General features: G+C 35.9%; 1 protein-coding gene across 2 annotated transcripts in view; it reads right to left on the bottom strand.

The window, feature by feature from the left end:
• Positions 1-22,872, bottom strand: part of LOC139759494 (kinesin-like protein KIF3B) — a 39,881-nt gene extending 17,009 nt beyond the window's left edge. The window contains exons 1-16 of one of the 2 annotated variants that reach the window (XM_071681674.1): positions 22,741-22,872; positions 20,481-20,599; positions 19,975-20,082; positions 19,536-19,660; positions 17,616-17,751; positions 16,933-17,085; positions 15,916-16,078; positions 12,980-13,112; positions 11,776-11,966; positions 11,285-11,464; positions 8,317-8,514; positions 6,388-6,611; positions 3,065-3,170; positions 2,199-2,321; positions 821-1,026; positions 68-146 (exon numbers count right to left, since the gene is read on the bottom strand). In XM_071681674.1, the coding sequence (XP_071537775.1) occupies positions 68-146; positions 821-1,026; positions 2,199-2,321; positions 3,065-3,170; positions 6,388-6,611; positions 8,317-8,514; positions 11,285-11,464; positions 11,776-11,966; positions 12,980-13,112; positions 15,916-16,078; positions 16,933-17,085; positions 17,616-17,751; positions 19,536-19,660; positions 19,975-20,082; positions 20,481-20,590 (2,235 nt within the window). In that variant the 5' untranslated portion in view covers positions 20,591-20,599; positions 22,741-22,872. The remainder of the gene's footprint in view (positions 1-67; positions 147-820; positions 1,027-2,198; positions 2,322-3,064; positions 3,171-6,387; positions 6,612-8,316; positions 8,515-11,284; positions 11,465-11,775; positions 11,967-12,979; positions 13,113-15,915; positions 16,079-16,932; positions 17,086-17,615; positions 17,752-19,535; positions 19,661-19,974; positions 20,083-20,480; positions 20,600-22,740) is intronic. The other variant, XM_071681675.1, reaches the window with a different exon arrangement.
• Between the last annotated feature and the right edge of the window lie 728 nt (positions 22,873-23,600).

The following is a 23,600-nucleotide window of genomic DNA, read 5'->3' as shown; positions in this document are numbered from 1 at the left end:
AAGGCTCTGTGAAAATGTACATTTCCAATTCCCAGTTTGGTTAATTAAAAGACAAAACTTGCAGTACCTCAGGAATGATTGTACTCATGGTCTGTTTGTAATTTTTTATTACAGCACCAATCTCATCATTACCACATGGGGACAACCTGAAAATGTTGGAAAAATCATCATCTCAATCCTAAATACTTTTGAAAGCCAAAAGCCAAAACGCAGTATACTATGCAAAGGACTCTGAACTCTTTATGTTTTAGTGACAAGGGCTACTATTGGGTGATATTGTCTACAGGGGAAAGAATGCAGAATTTCTCTCCAAACACTCTTACAACTGCATGTTTCTATATTTTATAATGTCTGCGAGCAACAGCAATGCTCAAAATATTTACAGAAAAGTTCTGCATAAATAAGAAATTCAAAAAGTACACCATTAGGGAAAAATCACAACTGACAAAAATAAGCAATATACAAATAACAAAAAAAAAATGAGTCAGCATTTAGTAAGAACACAATAACCAATTACGTCAAGTTTGCCACACTGTCTCAAAATAATAAAATATTTCTAGCAAGCAAGTCACATGTGATGAATATAATTATAGAGACATCTACTCATATGCAACAAATTACTGTGTTTGAGGTAATGTTACCATTTAATCGTGCATTCACAGAAAGTGCATAAGAATAATGCAAATGAGCTCAACAAAGGAAGAAATGATTAAGATACTAAAAAGTAAGTCTTCCATCCATCCACTTGCAAAAAGCCATCATATATCTAACATAAGAAGGAAGAACAAAATACATTACTAGTCATAAAAGATCGACTTACTTTCCTTTGGTCTTCTCTTTTCGAGTTGATCTAACTGCCTGAGATCGGTTTAATGTAGCAAGAGAAGCATCAATGCTGAGGTCATCATCAAGTGGCATCAGTGCAGCTTCCAGAGCAGCAGCAACTCGAGGAGCAACTACTGGACCTTCCCAGTCTCTTGTTGTACGCACAGCAGGATCCAACTCAACAACCATTATGTTTTCTCCCTGATTAATATAAACACAGATGAAGTACTTATGGACACCAGCACTCTGCATTTACTATCCATAAAATGCAAGTCTAAGCCTGTAGCCAAGCAGACTTGGTATAAAGGTATTAGTCATCATGGGATGTACAGGGGTGATAACCCTGTCACAATAATGTCTCTGCAGTATCTAAACTTTGTCACTTGGGCTGATACCCAATACAAAGGAAAAACCTAATGTTTTAGCAAAGTTGAAATGATATCAAAATAATGAAAGGAAGTTTAAGCATAACTGACTAGAGAAAATAATATGCATAAATGTACAGGTAAGCTGATCAACAAAAAATTTGTAAATGATAAAAGGTACTGGAGAGATTACATAAACATTTTTCACTGGACTAAGTTTTAAGAGTTTGGGGAGACTCAAGTCTTGCTTTAGGCATTAACAGGCTTGGGAGACTCTTAAGTCTTGCTTTAATATGTCATGACAGCAATACAGTGCTACATATAACTGGAATGCAAACCTCAAAACATACATGCAGTTCTATACCTACATTGAATGTACACATATAAAGAACTATAACTTATCCGGACTTCCCTAAAACAAATCTGTCTGCTCAGCTCAGTATCATCTGAACATCTTACCTGAGTTAAGACATAAAGCACTCTCTAAATTTTCTTGCTATTGCACATGCTTATTCAGTGATATACTTTTTATTCCTGTGTTTCTTTGCCTCAAAAAGTTAACTAGCCAGCCTTGCTTTCTTTAATTTCCAGGAAATCAAGCAAGCACAGTTACAGAGAACTACTGTGACATAAGTTAAAGAAAGACACTAGTATCAAACACACAGACTTCAACTTGATGACAGAGGTGGAAACAGGTTTAAAAACTCATGCCTTCAAATTTAATATGCTAATATTTCATGCTGTAGGTTATAAAATCATACCAATTTTCCAAAGAGGTACTTCAAACGGGTCAAATTGAAAAAAAAATATAAAAACAACGGCACACTTATCAGAAAGCTGGGTATAAATATGAATGATTAAATCTCTTATCAGCAATGTGCAAAAATCATACTGCATATCATATGGCACATTTGTTACAGCATTCTAAACTACCAATGTGAATACTAGAGGTAGATGATGAAAGAATTAAGGGCATACAACAATCAAATATCTTATTATTTCTAGTACCTTGTATCTTGGATTGTGGTCTACAGAGGCCTGCATCTTGGCATACTCAGAAGTTGGTCTCCTGGAGGCTGATGAAACTGGTCTCTTTAAGGTGCCACCAGTTTGGCGAACCACTGGCCGAAGCTATAACAGACAAACTACCTTAGTACTAATGAAGAAATATCATTACAAGAAATTCATTACTTAGATACAGAATATGAAGTTTAAAGGGATAAACTTTAAAAATGGCATGTCTCTTTTTATAAGAAAGCTAATCATCTTTACAAAGACAAGTACAAGTACCTTACTTCCTAGCTATTAGGTTAGAACATTCCAGATTCACAGAAAATGCATTTGGTGATTCATTAATATGCAAAACATACCCAATGTAATGATGAGTAATCGGCAGCTGCATAGTTAGGACATTGCCATTACATAAGACAAAAATAAATATATATTTCTACAACATTTCTTCACAGGAACAAGAACTTTAAGTAAACTTGAGTTTGATAATATATGGCAGATCACCAAATGGGCTACACACTTGCAGCAATCTGCATATCTGCTAGCCTTACAGACTCAGTGAGTGGAATCTACTAGTTCTTTTAACCACAAAAAATGTAATCCTCCAAACCATTCAGATCTTAGAATCATTAAAAAATAGCTTCTACTCAAAAGCATGCTTTCTGCAGCATCTGAGACTTGAGTTAAATATCTTGAAATGAGGAGTTCAATTTGTTCTTGCCATATCATTTTACTCTGAGCTGCATGATGTACACTGAATTTTTGATGTTTAACACCAAATTCTTTAACACTAACCCTGTTAAAAAGAAATATGTTTAAAGCACGGAAAACCTGCTCCATAATAGTCCATCATCTTCACTTACCTTCCACACGTCTTCATCATCATCAAAAAAGGCTCGGGATAGTATTTTGCGCTTTTCTTCCGGAGAAATGAAGTTCTCAATAATAAGTGCCTTTAGTTTTAGTTCTCTGAAACCAAAAAAAAAAAAAAAAAGCTTGATATCAAGTTTTCTGCCACAGTGCAGGAGTGCAACATTCTATGAATGTATGGTTACTTAATATCTGAGATACATATCTTAATATGCTGGTTAACATTTATGTATGAAGAATTCAACTATCAAGCATGTCAATTCTACTCTTAATGTCCCATAGGGTTTCAGTAAAGATGTAATCAAACTGGAGCAAAAATATAAATCCATCTGAAATTCAAAAAGGCTCTTTTCTCTTTCCAATAAGCTAACTCCATAACACTGCTTGTACCTGTAGTTCTAAGTCATGCCCATCAGATGAAAGAAATGTAATATTGAAGAACAAAAAACTTTTATCTTTAAGGTGGAGCTCCATATGCAAATAACCCTAGGCTCACTGGGGGGTTAGAACCTCCAAGCCCCATATATATTCAGGTGAAATCTATTAGGAATTCTCACAGTGACAACACCTCCAGCCAAAGATGTTAAGTGTTCACTCTTTCATGGGGTTTTCTTGGCATAGCAGCAGCTGCCAAAGATATGACATCACTGACATACTTATTGCAGGGAAAAAAGTTCTGCCTCACTCAGTTTGAGCATAACACTGGCATTTCACCCATACAATATCTTTTCATTAATTTCTCTTCTTGTGTTGGGAATCCCATAAGTGAACCCACATGATGAAGGTGGGCTTAGAGAAAAACTAATATTAGATAGAAACAAAGAATTGAGCATAAGGAACAGTTCCCAATAATGCAGGTTTGGAGTCCATGCATCTAACCCTGCTCTGCAGAAGGGACCTTCAAAAAAATAAAAGAGAGCTCCAGTACATCCCAACTAAGGTGACATCTAACAAGGGTGTTGAATGAATGCCAGAGATCTCTGCACAGATTTTCCTTGGTATATGATTTCTAAAGATGATCAGGGTAGAGGCTCTTTGCATGATATCTGGGGTTCTGGCAGTTAGACCAGGCTGTGCAAGGGAGACCAACTTGTTCAGCCAACAAGATATGTCCTATGCTAAATAAAAGGGTACAGACCCTGGAAGAATGAAGAGGTTTCCCTGACAAACTTTAACAAAATCCAGGGAATATTCAAAGTGTCTTCACCGGATTTAACAAAAGAAATTATCATGAATAAACTTTTCAAGACTTAAATTACAAGAAGACTATCCTGTTTTTACCACTATCTTTAGACCATCAAATAAAAAAAAAAAAACTATGGACCATCAGCCCTTCCATTATCTGTGCTTCCCATCTGCCCTAGACATACACATTGATTCAACAATACAAACACCATTTCTAAATACCACAAAACCCCTAAAGTCCACCATGCAACTACCATATGGAAATAGCAGAATACTTATTGATCAATTACCTTGCAATCACCTTCCACAGCCATACACACCTCATCACACTTTACGACCAATACTCTTGCCCAGTGGACAAGGCCAGCTCCTCGAGTGTTGTAGGAGCCCTGAAGAAGAAAGAAGGGAATCCTGGGGCAGGAAGTAAGAAAGTAAGGTAATGACAATATATGCAGGGAAGGAGTGCAAGTCACTGGGAGGTGTATGAGAAAAAACAGCAAGAGGTCAAGAGAAATATATTGGAGCTGAAGAAAGGAGTGAATGAGAGAGTATCAATGATCTTCAAGAAGAATAAGAAAATGTTTTGGAAAGAGGTGAACAGAGTGAAGAGTATAAGAGAGCAAATGGGAGTGACAGTGAAGATAGCAAATGGGAAAGTGATAACAGGTAAAGAAAAGGAGAAAAAGATAAAGAGTATTTTGAAGGACTGTTAAGTGTGTTAAATGATAAGGTGGAGAATGTACTGTGTTTGGGATAAGGTGGCATGTAAATTAGACAGACCTAAAAAATGGTTTAGTGAATAGGAAGTGGGTTGTGAGTGCCTTACCTAAGACGAAGAGTGGTAAAGTGGCAGGGATGGATGTAATTGTAGCCAAGTTCTTCAAGAAAGGGAATGATAGTGTTGTTGTTTGGTTAGTCAGGCAATTCAAAGTTCGTATGGCCCAAGGAAAGTATCTCATGAAGAGCAGAATAAGCTATTGATAATTTGAACCAGAACATATGAAATGGTCCAGGAATAGCTAGGGAATGTGTGTGAGAATGTCCATTGTTTGTTAGTTCAACCTCATTAAGGAGCAAAACAAGCAATGGTCTCATACAGACAAATCCATTCTCATGCTCTCACATGGGATACAAAGAAACCAGACAGCCATCCACACACAAACTTCACAGACTATTCTATCACTTTGTATGTCCTCATTCAGTCTACAGACAATATATTGCCACACACGTCACTCTCATTCTTCAAGTATTTATTCAAAACAAACAATTGGTCCACACACCCGCCACCTCTCTTGAAACAACATTGATCCTCCTTAATCAGATGTCCTGTGAAGGCAAGGAAGGGCTGATCCTCTAACCCTCCCAACTGCTACAGGCATATTGTCGTTGTCAATAAAACAAGTTCAAATATTAGCCAGAGAGAGACTATGTGAGATAAGGATGGAATGAGAGTCATGTCAATGGTATACAAACTTCTTGCCTATTATGAAACCAACACCTTTTATTCCTTTTCGAAACAATAATTCAAGAAAACCACTGAAATAGAATTAAGGAATGATGTGCTTAAGCTGCACATTCAGATAGAGAAAACAGCCTCTCCTGTGTAAAGGTACAATCCCACTAAAAGAATTCATATACCATGCATACTTTCACACAATATCTCATTTTATGGCATTAAAGCAATATCATGAAAAAGTGACAAAATCTACAAGAGTTTTATGAAAAGCCATAATGGAACGTTGGAAAAGATGAACTCCACTTTGAACAAGTAAATGATTTCCATTTTCTTTGAGTGTTGAGGATATCATACACTTGGATGACCTGGCCTGAAAATGCAAGTACTAGTATAGCAAAGTCAACTACAGAAAAAGAAACTTTTATAATTTCAACATGCAGGACACGTTACTTAAGATATATGGCTAAGCATTATCTATAAAATAACATCATAATTACTATCATAAACAATATAAAAAGTCAATGATGTAAACTGAGTTCACCACAATTAGCAATAGTCTGATTTAGCTATCTCAAGTATAGTAAAGCCTTGATGCACATGAGTCAGACAGAGAAATGAATGACAGAATCTAGCCTTCTTATTAGAGGACTTCACTTGAAACATTGCCCAGCAGACCTGGTGAGAACATCCTGAGTATGCTGAAGATCGACACGATCTCGACAAAATTCTTCATGGAGGTCTGCCATTTCCTGTTTGACTGACTGTAGTTTAGCAAATAACTTTTTTAATTTGCGAGTCTTAGCTTCAACTTCTCCCTGTAGTGATGAAAAGGTGGAAGCAATCTCACAGGATGACTCCTCTTCCTTTTCTAATAACTGCAGCATTTCTCGTTCTCTTTTCTGTGTAAAGAAAAACAGCCCAATATTAAATAATACCATTACATGAAACTCGACTGTGAATTCTATCCATCTTGAAAGGAACATTTTTCAATTAATACACAATATCTTACTCTGATTTTTATCCATTAAGAGTATGCAGTACTTTTTCAAAACATTAATTCTGTTAACAATTTACTAATATATGCAGGAAGGTGAAAGGCGTGCAAGGAATAGAGTGAATTGGAACGATGTGGTATACTGGGGTCAACGTGCCGTCAATGGATTGAACCAGAGCATGTGAAGCGTCTGGGGTAAACCATGGAAAGTTCTGTGGGGCCTGGATGTGGAAAGGGAGCTGTGGTTTCGGTGCATTGTGCATGGCAGCTTGAGACTAAGTGTGAGCGAATATGGCCTTTGTTGTCTTTTCCTAGCGCTACCTCGCGGGCATGCGGGGAAAGGGGGTTGTCATTTCATGTGTGGCGGGGTGGCAACAGGAATGAATAAAGGCAGCAAGTATGAATTATGTACATGTGTACATATGTATATGTCTGTGTATGTATAAATGTGTATACGTTGAAATGTATAGGTAAGTATATGTGCATGTGTGGACATGTATGTATATACATGTGTATGGGGGTGGGTTGGGCCATTCTTTCATCTGTTTCCTTGTGCTACCTCGCTAACACGGGAGACAGCGACAAAGTATAATAAAAAACAAAATAGAAATGATATTTATTCATTTATTCATTTATTTTGCTTTGTCGCTGTCTCCTGCGTTAGCGAGGTAGCGCAAGGAAACAGACGAAAGAATGGCCCAACCCACCCACATACACATGTATATGCATACATGTCCACACACGCAAATATACATACATATACATCTCAACGTATACATGTATATACACACACAGACACATACATATATACACGTGTTCATAATTCATACTGTCTGCCTTTATTCATTCCCATCACCACCTTGCTACACATGTAATAACAACCCCCTACCCCCTCATGTGTGCGAGGTAGTGCTAGGAAAAGACAACAGTAGTGCAAAGTCCTGTATTTGCACTACTATAATTCCGGTATCTGATAAATACTTATTCATTGCATTAAGCAATGGTAAATAATATGGCCAAAACTATAAATTTGGTGAAAAAATGGGGGAAGAATGAGATCAAACAGGGTAAAGTGAAGGTGGGATGGGGAAGTTCATACGACTTAACACTGACACGAACTTATCACTGGTAAAAACCATGGAATTGATCAGGAAAAAAGTTGCTCAGGAACAAACTACAACTGAGGTAAACAGAATAAGAAGAATGAAGTTTAAGGAGAGATCCTCTTTAGCAATAAAATACAAGGGGTCCTGAAAACCCAAATTCAAATCCAGGAAGACACAGTGATTCCTACAAAGAGTGATGGTGAAAGTGTCAAGTTTGTATCAAATTCAAAGAGAAACAAACAGTGAACTCAGCAATAGAACAAAAAATGAATGACTTGCCTATAATGGAAAACATGCAAGAAACAGAAATAATCAATACATACAAGAATTAAGGTGTTTAAAGTATGATGAAACTTAGCCTAATGACTCATAATGGATAGGCACAAAAATACAAGTAATGAATACATATGAAAACCTGGGAATATTCTGTGATGGAAAGTTTTGACATCTTCCATACCACTGCCTCCAACACAGTATAAGGTAAACACAACATATATGATAAACCTTTTGTTCCATGAGTTCTTGAGTTCTTTGCTGCAGTGCTCTCTGCTGTTCATTGGTGTGGTCAATAATGTTTTTGCCACCACACAAAAGCTTTGATTCCATTGTCTGTATGCGTCCCAAAAGCTTCTCTTGAGCTTCCTTAGTGCTTATCAACACCGCCTCTTTGTCCTTCAACTCTGTTAAGTACCGCTGCTTTTCCTGGAAACAATCATTTTAAAAAAATAAGTAAATAAACACTCTGAGGCACTTTGCATACTCTGCAGAAATATTTTGAAGCAGTACAGACATGCAGTATACCTTATAGGTAGAATGTAGATATGCTGTGCAACTATTCTCAAGTCTTGTGGGCATGAAGAACTATTGTACATAAATGTGGGTAAAGTGCAGTATAGGTATGGAGCCTTATGGGTATGTCACAGTATTACACCAAACGCTATATCTAAGCTTGACCAGTTTGCTGCATCAGTAATGTGAAGTCAGAAACAGCATGTGAATATGTTTATCTGAGGTGAATATATGGTACAGTTCACAACTTATTAAAGTCACACACAGCCCCATCCATCCTTGCAACTCCCTCACAAATCATCCAGAAAAAGGAATGCATCCCACCCTTAAACTTCAAACCCCCATACAACTAGATCCCCATTAAATACTAGTGGATCATATGTGCATCACCCATCAAACACTAAACAGTAGCTAAAACTATTTTTAATGCATCCCCTCCCAAGATAAAAATCTCTAAATCATAAAAACACATGTCATCCTATCACACATCAGATTAACTGGGACATATGCCATCTCCTCAGACACTGCAATGTTTCCAGTCTCAAAATCTACACTTGCCTTTGTTGGACATCTGTCTTTATCTTCCCCGGGAATGTTTCTTCTCACTGAAACCCAGCTCTCCAAGGCTGCCTCTCTCCTACACTATCAATCTCCTACTACAATTTTTACCTTTGTTTCCACTCCAAAGGGTTGTTCTTGTGCTTTCTGTAGTGAAAAAATGCTCATTGCTCACAATGCAGATCTTGAAGCCTCCCCAACTCTAAAGCCCTCACGCTCAAAATTTCTACAACTCTGCTTTTATGCTTTGTGTATTTCCCCAAGATTTCCCAAAATATGTATACCTCTCTGACTTATTGCCATGAAGCTCTGCTCTCTTCACATCAATGCAATGAAATCCTCTAAGCAGGGGATTTCAATTTGCACCACAAATTGGTTAAGCTCAAATCATGGTGATCCTAGTAAAGTTGGACCCTTTCCTTTTTCAATCCTTAACAATCTACAGCAAATAATCAAACATCCAATAAGAGTTCAAAATCATCATGACCACTCCTCCAACATAATCAACCTCTTGACCTCCTTGCATACCTCTAAAACCTCCCAATATACACAGACTATTTCTGCCCTATTAAGGCCCTCTGGCCTTAATCTCATCTCTGTCATTTCCAACCAGGAACATTCACCTCCATTGTTCAATGGTCATCCATACACAGATATTGTATTAACTTTCCTTGGTACTAGTACTGCTTAACCTCTTGGAATGCCTCCAGCTGTACTACCATGTAGTGGAGGTAATCTAAGATGGACTGGAGCCCTACATCCCTTCTTCAACTAAATCTATATTCATCCAAACATGATTTGATTGCTCTTGCTCTCATACCATTCATAGCAGGGACAGACCACATCAGATCATGAAACTCTCCCCTTCTCCTGAATCTTACTTTCCCCTCATTATCACTCTGAATCATGGCAAAACCATTATATGCTGAGTCAAGCATAGCTTTATAAAAAGAAATTACTATTTTGAATTCCTCAGCAGACAAATCTTTCTTGTCCTTAACTGAAAGACTCTCTAGCAACTTCTCTAACTTAATCTTACCTAATTTCTCAAAATATGATCAATCTGTAGCTAATTCTACAGATAAAGCTCCTTTTTTTTGGTACCTCATTCTCCTTTAGCACTACTTTGAATGTTTCTTCCCCATTTCCTCCAGATACTCTCCTAACTACAGTTGGGCAAGGCACCTGGTCTGGATTGCATACTGCCTCTTGCCTTATGGGATAACCCTCCAAACTAGCTCCAATCCTTGCTCACCGATTTCATTTGTCTTAAAGCCCAAAACTTGGAAGCATGCCTTGGTGCAGCCTATCCCTATAGAGGAATATCTCTAACCATATTCACTTTTCTGCCAATGAATACAATTTACATACTGCAACTAGTTTTCAATCACCTCGACACTCTATTCCTTGCTCATTTTCTTGCAATGAATATATCATCTCTCTTATCTAAGATCTCTGCAGCAACTTGGAAAGGGGAAGTAGTAATCTGGATGAGGTCACTAGTAAAAATATCAAATTTTCCCTTATGGCTCTTTCTAAGTCTCAGTTGCCTCCTTTCTTTAATATCAAAACATTGTGATTAAACCCTGCAATAACACACATACTATATCCTCTTCATATCCTGGAAACCCCACATAATGAAAGCTACTAAAATCTGCTTCTCAAAAGCTGGGAGTGCCAAAATTAATTCTTTTGTACACAGTTATTCCACATCTGTGGGATTTTAATTTGCCCAAATATGGAGATAGCCTTGATTTGATTCTTTTTGCCAGTGCCACATCAATCACTAAAAAAAAATAAAAATCTGGTTGCTATCATTCATTGCAAGCCATCAGAGTATATCCCACAAAAAGCCATTCAAGTTTGTACTCACTATCCCAAGGAAGACAAAATATCTAAACCTTGAATGCTCATCACAAACTCAGTAAAAACAAAACTTTGAATCTCTTCTCATGGTAATCTTGGGGACCATCAAAGTGATACAGCAGACGATACGAAAACCATGGAATTTCTAAAAATGGACAATAAGAGAATATAGTCCAAGCTTAAATATTCTGAGAGTGAAAGGTAATTTGGAGTGAGAATGACATTATCACCTAAAAGCTGAAAGTGGAATTTTCCTGACCTCTTCAATCATGTGCTGATCATTAAGGATGCGATTCCTCTCCTCCTCCAGTTCATGTTGTTGTTGTAATATACCTTCTTCATCAACACCATCCTCTTCTTCCTCCTCACCCTCAGCTGTATCTCCCTCAACATGCTTCTTTTTCTTTTTCTTCTTCCCTCCACGTTGCGTAAGTTGTGCCTGCAAAGTAATGTTGAGCATTATCACTTGAAAATCATCTTCCTTCCAACTCACAAACATGCTTTACTCTCCCAATAAAAACTATCAACTGGATTTAACAGTTTTCAATTTACTCTATATTCACAGCACCTTCCATAAATCCTCTCTATCAACCCTACCACATACTTTTTCCAAGTCCATATTTGCCACATACAATACATTCTCTTTCTCCAAGCATTTCACTCACAAATTCTTCAGAGCAAACATTTGGTCTGTACAAGCCCACTACCTCTCTTGAGACCATACAGAATTATGTGAGAAAGTGATTTCACCTTGAGTCGTGCAAGTTCCTGTTGATATTCCCGAAGAATGGCATCTTTTGGATCCTCATTGATCTTTGGTTTATTCTTTATGTTCTTGGCACGGTTGGCATAACGGAGCGTCGTTATCGTCTCATCATAATTGTAGCTGGCAGGGCCTATGTTGGCAACCATGATAGTTTTTGAGTTTCCTCCCAAAGAATCTGAGGAAAAATAAATCAAAATCCAATTAAGAAGGACTAAAAATAACATAAAGGAGATCCTCTAACTCGATTCAGTTATCAATGTACTAATCAAATTCATCCTTTCCCACATCTAACATGGCATTCTAACCAATATTACTTCCCATGTCTCTGTGTTCCCTCCAACTCTTTCACTGATCTGCCTTAGTTATTCAATCAGTGACAACCTCACTGCAGATTTCTCATAAGTCAACTGGAAGATAACGTCTTTATTTGTCTAAATGCAAACCAATGTACAGAATATCTTTGAAAATATTGTAAACATCACCAATGGGTTTCTTACACTACAGGAGTATCATTTTCATCTCCCTATCTATCAAAATGAACTCATTCCAAATTTTCATGGGTTTCAATGAAAAAAGGATATGACTTCTAAATAAAAGCAATTTTTTTTCGTACTGTAGAGTCTAACATACTCAAATGAAATTTACACAAGCCAGCAAAGCAAGAAAAAAGACACCACCAATCTAAACATTAGAAAAAATTTTCAAAATTATGATACTATAACTGAGGCATCCAGAAACACTGACAAAAAAAATGTCCAAAGACCTATTTTCTATATAGAATACAAATATATCAACCTACTGCATCTTCATCCCCGATTCCAGACATCTTAGCTGTAAGCACTCTTACATGATCTCAAAGACTATTAGAGTCTATACCTATCTCCTATCTACCATCATGAGCTTCATGCATCAGGGCAAAGGTTATGCCAATCCTTAAATTCAAAATCCACAAATAAACAGTCTGGGAGAATAAAACTGCTCCAAGAACATCAGCTAAGGATGATGGACTGCTATTCACTAGTCACTAGAACATGAACTGGCTGCCATGGAGGGTTCATGGTAAGTGGTAAGGATGTAAACAACCATTACCTGGAAATAACTAGAAAATCAAAATCAAAAAGGATCTGCACCATCTTCATGGGATTCAATCAATACAAGCATTGTTCAATAAAATACAGTAACACCAACCTTGCAAGAGTCGTGTGAGCTTTGAATCTCTGTATGGAATATGAGTACTCTTGCCATCCACTAATGCAGATATGACATTTCCTAGAGCTGAAAGTGACAAATTGATCTTGGTGGCTTCTTTTAATCTGTCCCCCTGAAAATGAAACAGAAAGTTAAAATTCTGAATACGGCAATACCTAATACAGCATATAAATTTTTCACTTTCAACTTCAAACAATGTAGTCTTATCTTCATACAGTGCTACACCTTTCTAGAATTTACAAATTCAACAAAACTTTCCAGCCATCTGTCTTGCTCATCAAATCATTAATCTTTCTACACCTAACTGACTTTCCCACAGAGTAAGCAAAATGACTGTATCAGAAGCTGATCATACGGAGATGCAAAAAGACCTAGACACAACATCAAAATGGGCAAAAGTGAACCTGATGGAATTCAGCAATGATAAATTTGAACAAACAAGTTATGAAATGAGTAAGAATGTTTTTGCGACACCATGTAAAGGCCCAACAAACAAAGTAATAGGATGTGGGACAAATTTAAAAGATCTGGATGTCATATAATGTGAGAAACTAAAATCTAGAGAAGATACTGAGAAGATATCACTATCCAGCTAAATAATGAGAGGTATGATTTTGAGAACTTTCACTACAAGAGACAGATTATTGATGAAACTGTTTAACATGCATAAAAGAAGCAAAGCCAAATACTGCTGTCATATGTACAACAGTGAAACAAACAGAAATAATCAAATTAGAGATGATTAATAAGCAATTCATTATCACAATCATGGGTATGAAACATGTGAGCTACCATGGAAGGCTGAAAAACTGCAACTATAAAACCTAGAAAGTAAAGAATGGTATCTTACAATCAGTGCATGGCAAAAATTTAAGAAAAAGAAAATATATGTTACCTGAAGACAGAGAGCTACCAAATCTACAAAAATACAATGGAATATAACAAAACATCACACAAAAGATTTATATGAAAGCCAAATCACGAAGCTAGAATAACAATTTGATACACTTTAAGGAGAAATAAGAAACTTGAAAAACTTGAGATGTGTTAAACTCAGTCCCAGATGAACCCAAAATGCATAATTATGTAATGCAGGTGGCAGTAGAGAAAAACAGCTTTAATCAACAAACTAGACATGTGTTGTGCATGAAGCACACTAGCCATGCCATCATGGCAAAATCTTGGCATACATAGGCAGATAGGTACTACCCCATGCTTCCTCTAGTTATGACACATAGTTGATCATAGTCAGTCTTTCTTTGCTAATTCTCTCCATATCTTTGAACCACTTCAGCAAACCCTGCTCTGCCCAGCTATTTCACAAGAGCTTCCATCCCCTGTGTCACTCTTACACCCTATGTAATCCCTGAATTTACCCCATAATCATTCCCATACCATTCTGCTACCTTTATCTTCATATCAATTTCAGTCTAAGCCAGAACATTAAGATTTTTCTCATCAAACATAGCATATAGCTCTTTCTTCTTTTAATTTTGGTTATACTCATATGCATTAAAGTATCCCAGCCAGTGAGCTCTTGAGGATAAATCCTCACTTGGCTCTTTCTTCTGTTTCTGTTATATTCAAAATGACAATAAAAGGGGAAAGGGTTTACATTCCCTATTCAAGCTCCTGTTAGTCATCTCTTGCAACTTCCATGAGAAATGTAGGAATTCTTAATCCCCTACCCTGGGAATAATCAAGAGATTATGAAATCATATCATTGCCTGAACATTAAAATCTACATCAAGCATAAAAAGCATCCAGTTCAGTTCAATTACATTTCTAAATCAATGCATGAAGATGAAGATGAAATACCAGCTTATCATCAATAAGAGATTTACCAATACAATAAATTACAAAATTAGTGTAACTAATTTTAGAATTCATGAGTATGAGCCCATGAACTCGAAAAAACTATCTGGTAAAGCAGCATTCAGATGATGATAGTCAAACCTACCTGTGTCTTTACAACACTGCAAATCCTACATACTATCTTCCACTACCATATTAAGACAGTTTAAACAAAACCTTGTCAAACACCCAAAAGTTAGAATACTCAACAATACACCCTCCTGCAAATATTTTCTCAACCCAATCCTTTGTAAATCTCTATACATATCCAAACCACCTCAGTATACCACTTTTTTATATTTTGAACAAAAATATAGAGGGCACTTTGGTTATAATGAATCAAACAAACTTTCTCTGTATGTATTAACTTAATTCTGATAGTTTTCAAGTTACTCACTTACGATTTCAATGTTTGTAATGCATTTATTGATGAGAGAAAAATGGGTTGGAGAAGAGTATGGTATACATACTAATTGCAACTGTGTTAAAACATGTATGGCAGGAGAGGTAAAGAACATCCAATTGTGGGGCTTTATAGTAAGCATTAATTCCTCACTTATAAAATTTGTAAATCTAAGTAAAATTAAGGGCACTCAATACAGAGGTAACTTCTCTAACAAATGAGGAGAAATCTGAATAGTGCCATTGCGCTGGGTTTTCATCCAAAAGGGAATGGGATGTTGTTATTTCGTTTTTATCTACATATGGAAAAAATAAATGATGTCAATGTTTGCCATTTTCCGGTTAACTGAGTCATGGTTTTATGGTAATTAGGTCAAATATCAATAACAGTAATAATAATAACACTATCAGTAATAATAACAATAAAATAATGTTAATAATAATGATAACATCATATTCATAATTTCTATCAGATCATATCTCTCTTTTACATATGATCTTCCCTAACTCATGTTATAGAAGATATAGAACCTCTCCTAAACATTCCACACGTACCAATGTACATATCTTCAAGTGTTGAACAGCATAAACCATTAACTATAAAGAATATTATGTTGCCTCCATTGGCTTTATACTAATTCATACACATTTTCACTTACCACAGAGCCAGTTTTGGACTGTCGTTCAGATCCTGCCAAATCAACAAGGTTGAGCTTTCCAACTCTGATGTGACCTTTACCCTTTAAATCAACATCACTACACTCGATGGTGATGATGAAGATGGCATGTGATCGAGAGCTGTGAAGATTCATGTTTGTTGCCCTGTAATGTTTAGTAAATCTAACATTATTCAAAATTCTAGTTTAATCCACGATACTTTTCTCAGACTAGAAGATACAGCAGCTTTTATATCTTACCAAACATCACACTGGACTGTATAATCATACTGCAAGCTCAGTAAATGAATGAACATTATTCCTAAGTCATCTTACATGACCAGTTGTCTGCTACATCATTAAAAGCAGTTTCACCACAAGTTTCCCCACAACTCATGATCAAATGGCAGGCACTTCAACCTTAGATTACTATGCATGAGTATATCAGTTACAATTTTCAATTCAGAGCTCATATATTGCATGTCATAGATTCAAAAAATACCCTAAAGGGAGCAATTAAAAGAAGCAAGTTCAACATGTAAAGGGATGACTTAACTGTAGAAATTATGATGAAAACTATGAACACCAGCATATGTGTACTATGTCTGGTCTTAAATGATCAAGTCATAATAAATGTGGCAGAATGATCATTTGAAAAGCCAATATATTGAAGTGTTAAGAACATTATGAGCATATAAATAAAACTAGATCAAACAAAGACAAAACTTTAACTATACACATAAAGGGCTGATGGAGCTGAGGAGAATATTAATCTCCACACATTACCAAGGGGTTTATACAGCATGAACTTCATAAATGGCAGTATTTAAGTGTCTCTTCAATTGAATACAATGTAAGTCAGAAATGATTCTTCATGAATTAACCTACTTCAAACAAAGGGACTATTGTATGAAAATTACAACAATAACACTATAACACAAAATAAGTGACAGATGTATTATTATCATTTGATGATGATAGTGACAAAATCATTTGAAAATAATGATCACAAGTTCTTACCCAACAGCTCTATTCTGGTTGCCGACAGTCATAACATGTTGGATTTCATTGACACTCTTACACACAAACTGCTGAAGATCCTTAACATACACACCAGTATCTGGCCTCTCCTTCAGCTCTAGTCTCTTTTTTTGGTCTTTTCCTAACAGGTCTCTGCAAAAATTCATCAATTATCATTTTACCTGTATGAAAACTCTTTTATATTATCAAACTAAGAACCTTAAAGCTTATTATAGTACCACTATATCAATGAAATCTTTGAAAATAAAGCCAGTACTTTGCCCTATTGTTGTTATCCATAAGCTTGAAAATAATTCTGCAGCACATTCATTATGAAGCTCTACACATAAATTCTAATGGCTGGATATAAGAACTTATGAAAATTCTGAAACAATCAAATAACAAAAAAAGGTAATCAGATTTTCACTTAAAGGATGTCCACTCTACCATCAAAAGGAAATCCAATGAAATGTGCCACATGGATCTATTTCATAAAAAATCCCCCATCTTCCATAGTCTCTATGAAATATTAGTTTCGACAGTTTTATCCAATTAACAGAAGTTACAATCACTGTTAATCACTAATCACTTATGGTTAACAAAAGATGGTCAAAGTTGCAGCATATAACTGTCTATTCTTTGTTGGCTATAATGACAAATATATACCTGGTATATATACGCACCTAATCTCCTCCTGGTATATTTCTAGATACGAGGAACGAATGAGGTATTGTTGATTACTGCTACGAGCAATGTGATTAAATATGTGCTCAAAGGAATTCGGGATCACACCACGTTGTTCTGGGTCATCTCGTATACCTGAAGTATAACAAGATAAATAATATATTTTCACAGTTTCCATGTTCCATTCTAAACTGAGAAAAGTAATTATAATAGTGACCAATCTATATAATGGCTATCATCATATCATTTACCCTGACTGCCTTATTTCTGCCATGACTGGGTAAAAGATCTTCAGTCCAAAGCCTGAGACCAAACAATGTTAAGAAGTAAGATATGTTGAATACCACTGATAAGGGTTTTCCATTGTCACTGGTGTGATGTGGTTTGATAGAATAAGTAATGAAAGGGTAAGAGAGATGTGTGGAAATATAAAGAGTGTGGTAGAGACAGCAGAAGAGGGTATGTTGAAATGGTCTGGACATATGGAGAGAATGAGAGAGGAAAGGCTGACGAAGAGGATATATGTGTCAGAGGTGGAGGGAACAAGAAGTGGGAGACCAAACTGGAGGTGGAAGGATGGAGAGCAAAGGATTTGACGGATCAGGGCCTGAACATAAGGAGGAAGAGAGGTGTGCAAGGAATAGAGTAAATCAGAACAATGTGGTATACCAGAGTTGACGTGCTGTCAAAGGACTGAACTAGGGAATAAGAAATGTCTTGGGTAAACCATGGAAAGGTCTGTGGGCCTAGATGTGTATAGAGAGCTGTGATTTCAGTGCACTTCACATGACAGCTAAAGACTGAGTGTGAACGAATGTGGCCTTCTTTGTCTGTTTCCCTGGCACTTCCTCGCTGAAGCAGGGGGTAGCGATGCTGTTTCCTGTGGGACGGGGTAGCAACAAGAATGGATGAAGGTTAGCAAGTATGAATATGTACATGTGTATATGTCTGTGTATGTGTATGTATATGGATGTCTATGTGTATTTGTTGATATGTATATGTGCGTTTACGTATATAAATATATATATATATATATATATTTTTATACTTTGTCGCTGTCTCCCGCATTAGCAAGGTAGCGCAAGGAAACAGACGAAAGAATGGCCCAAGCCACCCACATACACATGTATATATATATACACGTCCACACACACACACAAAAAAAAAAAAAAAAAAAAAAAAAAAAATTAACGTATACAGGGCATGTGAAGCGTCTGGGGTAAATCATGGAAAGTTATGTGGGGCCTGGATGTGGAAAGGGAGCTGTGGTTTTGGTGCATTATACATGAAAGCTAAAGACTGAGTGTGAACGAATGTGGCCTTTGTTGTCTTTTCCTAGCACTACCTCACGCACATGCGGGGGGAGGGGGATGTTATTTCATGTGTGGCAGGGTGGCAATGGGAATGAATAAAGGAAGACAGTATGAATTATGTACATGTGTATATAAGTATATGTCTGTGTGAGTATATATATGTATACGTTGAGATGTAATGAATAAAGGAAGACAGTATGAATTATGTACATGTGTATATATGTATATGTCTGTGTGAGTATATATATGTATACGTTGAGATGTATAGGTATGTATATTTGCGTGTGTGGACGTGTATGTGGGTGGGTTGAGCCATTCTTTCGTCTGTTTCCTTGCGCTACCTCGCTAACGCGGGAGATTGCGACAAAGTAGAATATTAATATATATATAGATATATATATATATATATATATATATATATATATATATATATATATATATATATATATATAGATATATATATATATATATATATATATATATATATATATATATATATATATATATATATAAAATGTTGTAATAATTATGCTTTACTCTACATCTAAAGCAAGTAGAGCAATCAAACAAGCAATAATAACCAAAAATATACATAAGTCTTCTCACCTTCCATTGTATAGGTCTTGCCTGTGCCAGTTTGACCATAGGCAAAGATTGTACCATTGAATCCACATAGGACAGATTCAACAAGTGGTCGGAATGTTTCATCGTAGAGTTCTTGTTGCTTGGAACTGGTTTGTGCAGAAAGATTAACAATTTACATCATTGTCATGATCAGGCCAGTCACCATGTACAGCAAAGAATGTTAAAAAAATTCTATCAGAACTTATAAAGACAAAATAAGAATGATTTTGCCAACTTATGATGACACTTTAGCTGAAAATAACTGAAAATTAATCAAAAGCCCAGCATGTGTAGAAACAGTTACACAGACCAATGTAACATGAAACCTCTTATTCATACTATTCAAAAACATTTAAAAGCTTAAACAACATGTGTCTATCAATGATGAACTACATCTGTAATCATGTCAAGTATGACTTACTTCCAGTCATACACAGCATCAAAAGTAAAGGTCTTGGGGGGATCAGTATCTGGTGCCTTGACATTGCGGAGCTCCACCACCCCCCGATCTACATCCATGTCAACCACCCTGAAGAAAGATTAGTAAAGAATATAGAGCCTTCTCTCAATAATCATTAATTCAACATTATTATCAATCATCAATCATGTCATTTAAACCCACTCTAAGGGTTAACTTCATTTTCATAAAATTTCAGAAAGCTTTGGAGCTCTTTTTTGCCTAATTAGCTAGATACAAGAAGAAAAGTATCAATGAACTGCTATCAGAAGTCTGATCAATTTTGTAACGAGCAGATAGCATCCTTAACAGGTACAATGCATCAAAGCTGCCATCAAACTATATCAAAATAACTAATACTAAGTTTTAAATCCATACTGTACTATTGTAAACCTTTAAAAGATTGGAAAGAATTTCATAAAATCATGTAATGTAACAATTATATCCAATAAAGTTCATAACATTTTCACCTTTTATGGCCACTAGCAGTTTCCTGTTCATTCATCGGGCGACATCGCACCACCACCTTCACCTCCTCCGGCCCACTTCCCTTCATCTTGGCCTCCGCACCTTGAACCATCCCTTCCACCTGTAATAATTTAAATCCTTTGACACAAGAGAATTTTATCCTCGGCTGTAAAAGAAAGAAAAGAAAAGATTTCTCTACCTGCAAGCACTCTCTCCCATAGAGCTAATTTCAAAGGTAAGAAAAATTTGTTCAAAATTTTCTCATAATCAGTTCCTGTAAAAAGTGGCAAGAATGGCCTAAAAATTTTTTGTTTCAAATTTCACATTCAAACATTAGAACCCTTTTGTAATGTATGAAAATTAAGAGTGACAAAGAAAAGCTGCTCCTGAATAGTTTGCCTGTACCATAAGTTTCGTACCATAAAAAAATAATCTCAATCATAAAGTTATTCCTAATACTTATTACGTATGCAATACCTCCAGATGTGGTGTTAATTTTGGACATCTGTTTACCTACATCTGCTTGGCAACTGAATACAATTACTTCAAGAGTATTTCCTATATCTATGAAAAGCTGATAATAATTGCTCACACGAACTCTTCTCATACAGGTGAAAAGACTAGTTTAAAGCATCGCTAAACTAATGAGCAAACAGCAAGGAAACTTTCAATTATACTTCAGAAATCAAGTTAAGAGTTACTATTTGTGACATAAAATGGCACTAGTCCTCCTTCCAACCAGTAATAAATCATGCAGCAACAGTCACTGCAAAGGACTCACTTGTGCAGGAAAAAAAATCACAAATCATCTTATGAAAGACTTACAAAAATATATGTATTGAATCATTTTTGGGTGTGTTTAGAAATGATCATATGGTTAAACAAGGGTTTTAAGTCACTACATTTTGGACTTATGACACACATTAGGATATATTTCATCACCTTACAATGATATGCTTCAACTTGCAATAAATTTGAAAAACACATTTTTCACCTTTACTTTTAATGTCTGAAAAATCATTTTCTTTTAATAATAATGTATGTCATCATAATTTATTTGTGTACTGTACTTATTCCACTCCATCACAACCTCAAGCTATCATCACAACAATTTTTGATATGTCTTTTAAACACAGTTTGTATTGACTGTAATATACAAACAGTTGTTTGATCAAGTAATTAAGGTGATGTATATAACCCTAGTTACCCACTCTCAGTGCACCCCATCCCACTCCAGCAGCTCCTAGCCTTCACACCATGTTATAGTAACTTTTCCAGTGTCATAAGGTTTTGCTAACTATTGCCTAAATTAGATTGTAACAGTGTGGCACTGTATATAGGTAGTAAGCTATGTTGTTTCAATAGAAAGTACTCCATCTATAAGGGTTAAGCTGGGAAAATTTTAGTCAGGGACACCCCCTTCTCAATAATACTGGTTGCAATAGTTCAACAGACTTGCGACTGGTTGTTCGGGAATATAACACCATCACAAATTGAGGCCCCATTATTACAATGAACTATGAAAGCATCGTCAAAAAAAAAAAACTACTTTTAATGAGGAACTCAGTTTTACTAATATTTCGGCTTCTAGGGAAGCTTAAGTGAAGTTTTTATACACCTGATAAATTTTTACAAGAGTTAAACTTACTTATACATTAGACGAAGTACACATCCTCGCCGATATTCATAACATTCTTCTTTGGCTTTTGCTCTTTTATAAACACTACACTCCCTTTTCAGACAAAATCATTCAGTATCAAAAGCTAGTTTTAAAACATCTTGAAAGTTAATTTACCCTCGTCAGTCCAATGCAATTGCCATTACTAGATGTTTTACATTTAATTAACTGACTCTCTTTAGAGAAATATCAAACAATGGGAAGAAATCACTTCTCAAACAATAACCGATACTGATGAAAAAGTATGTGACTTTAACAGACTCACTTGGTACCCCTATACTATACTCATAATTACTTCTTTAAAGTCCACGAATCACCAATTACAATCAAAATGATGTTTTGAGACACGTTGATTGTTCATATCTAGTGTTCATCTTGACCAAATAAACAGCTAACTATCATATGTGAATCATGGAACTCATTAGCCTCATAAAACATGCAAACACATCTAGGTCTTCCGCTGACATGAGTCATAATCTACAGAAAACTATTTTTCCTTTTGAACTATCGAGTGTAATTCTTCTCACTGGCTCCATTAATATTCTAATTAAATATCAATACATAAAGAAACGACGATCTATTACCTTGATATTCAGGAAAATGGCATCCTATCGAGGAAATGGGCTACGTAGCTGCCCTGATATCCATGACAAACAAACCCCTACTGGAAGCCTGGAATGTTTTGTTTTCGATCCATTTGCAGACGACGGACGGGACGTTCAGTGCTGCCAACCCAATCTATGTGTCATACACTTTCTAATTTCATCAAATCACATAAATTTCCATTAATTACTAACTTAAAAGATTTTTTCAAGTTACTAGATTCATCATATGAAGTTTTTGTTCGTGATACTGCCTCTGTCTCAAGTTTGAATATTTTGCTCTTTTTTACAGGAATGGTATTCAATCAACCCAGCCCCGATAAGCTGGTTCCTTTATGTAAACAATACAATATGTATTACCATTATTATTCATTTAATTTCTTAAGGGAGTATGAATACAAATGTATTCGTATCTTATTTACCAAAGCTTCCTGTAATTCAAACACAACCAATAAATTGCATTTCCTTGTTGTTAATTATCTTGTTACATGGGTACGAAAGTTATGGCACATACACACAGACTTTGGTTGAATAGGGTATAATTAGTTTAAAGTGCAGCCTGATCCAGAGTTTATGGGTGGAGAAAATAAGACATATCATGACAATTACAAAGAAATAAGAATCCATTTACTGATGGCAAAGTGTCTGGGATAACTATGAATGATTGTCTAACATCCTGACATGACAAGGAAGAACAAGGAGTTATGATGGGGAGAGAGGGTAAAGACCAGAAATTTTATACCTGGGCAGATGGTTGAAAATTTTAGAGTATAGAGGATGTTTGGGGTATTTATAGAACCAGTAAGTGGTTCTAAATAGATGTGGGAGCATTGACGTCATGC

Source organism: Panulirus ornatus, chromosome 33, assembly GCF_036320965.1.
Source record: "Panulirus ornatus isolate Po-2019 chromosome 33, ASM3632096v1, whole genome shotgun sequence".
NCBI lineage: Eukaryota > Metazoa > Arthropoda > Malacostraca > Decapoda > Palinuridae > Panulirus > Panulirus ornatus.
The sequence above is the reverse complement of the archived record's forward strand: the minus strand, read 5'-3'. Positions and strand labels throughout refer to the sequence as shown.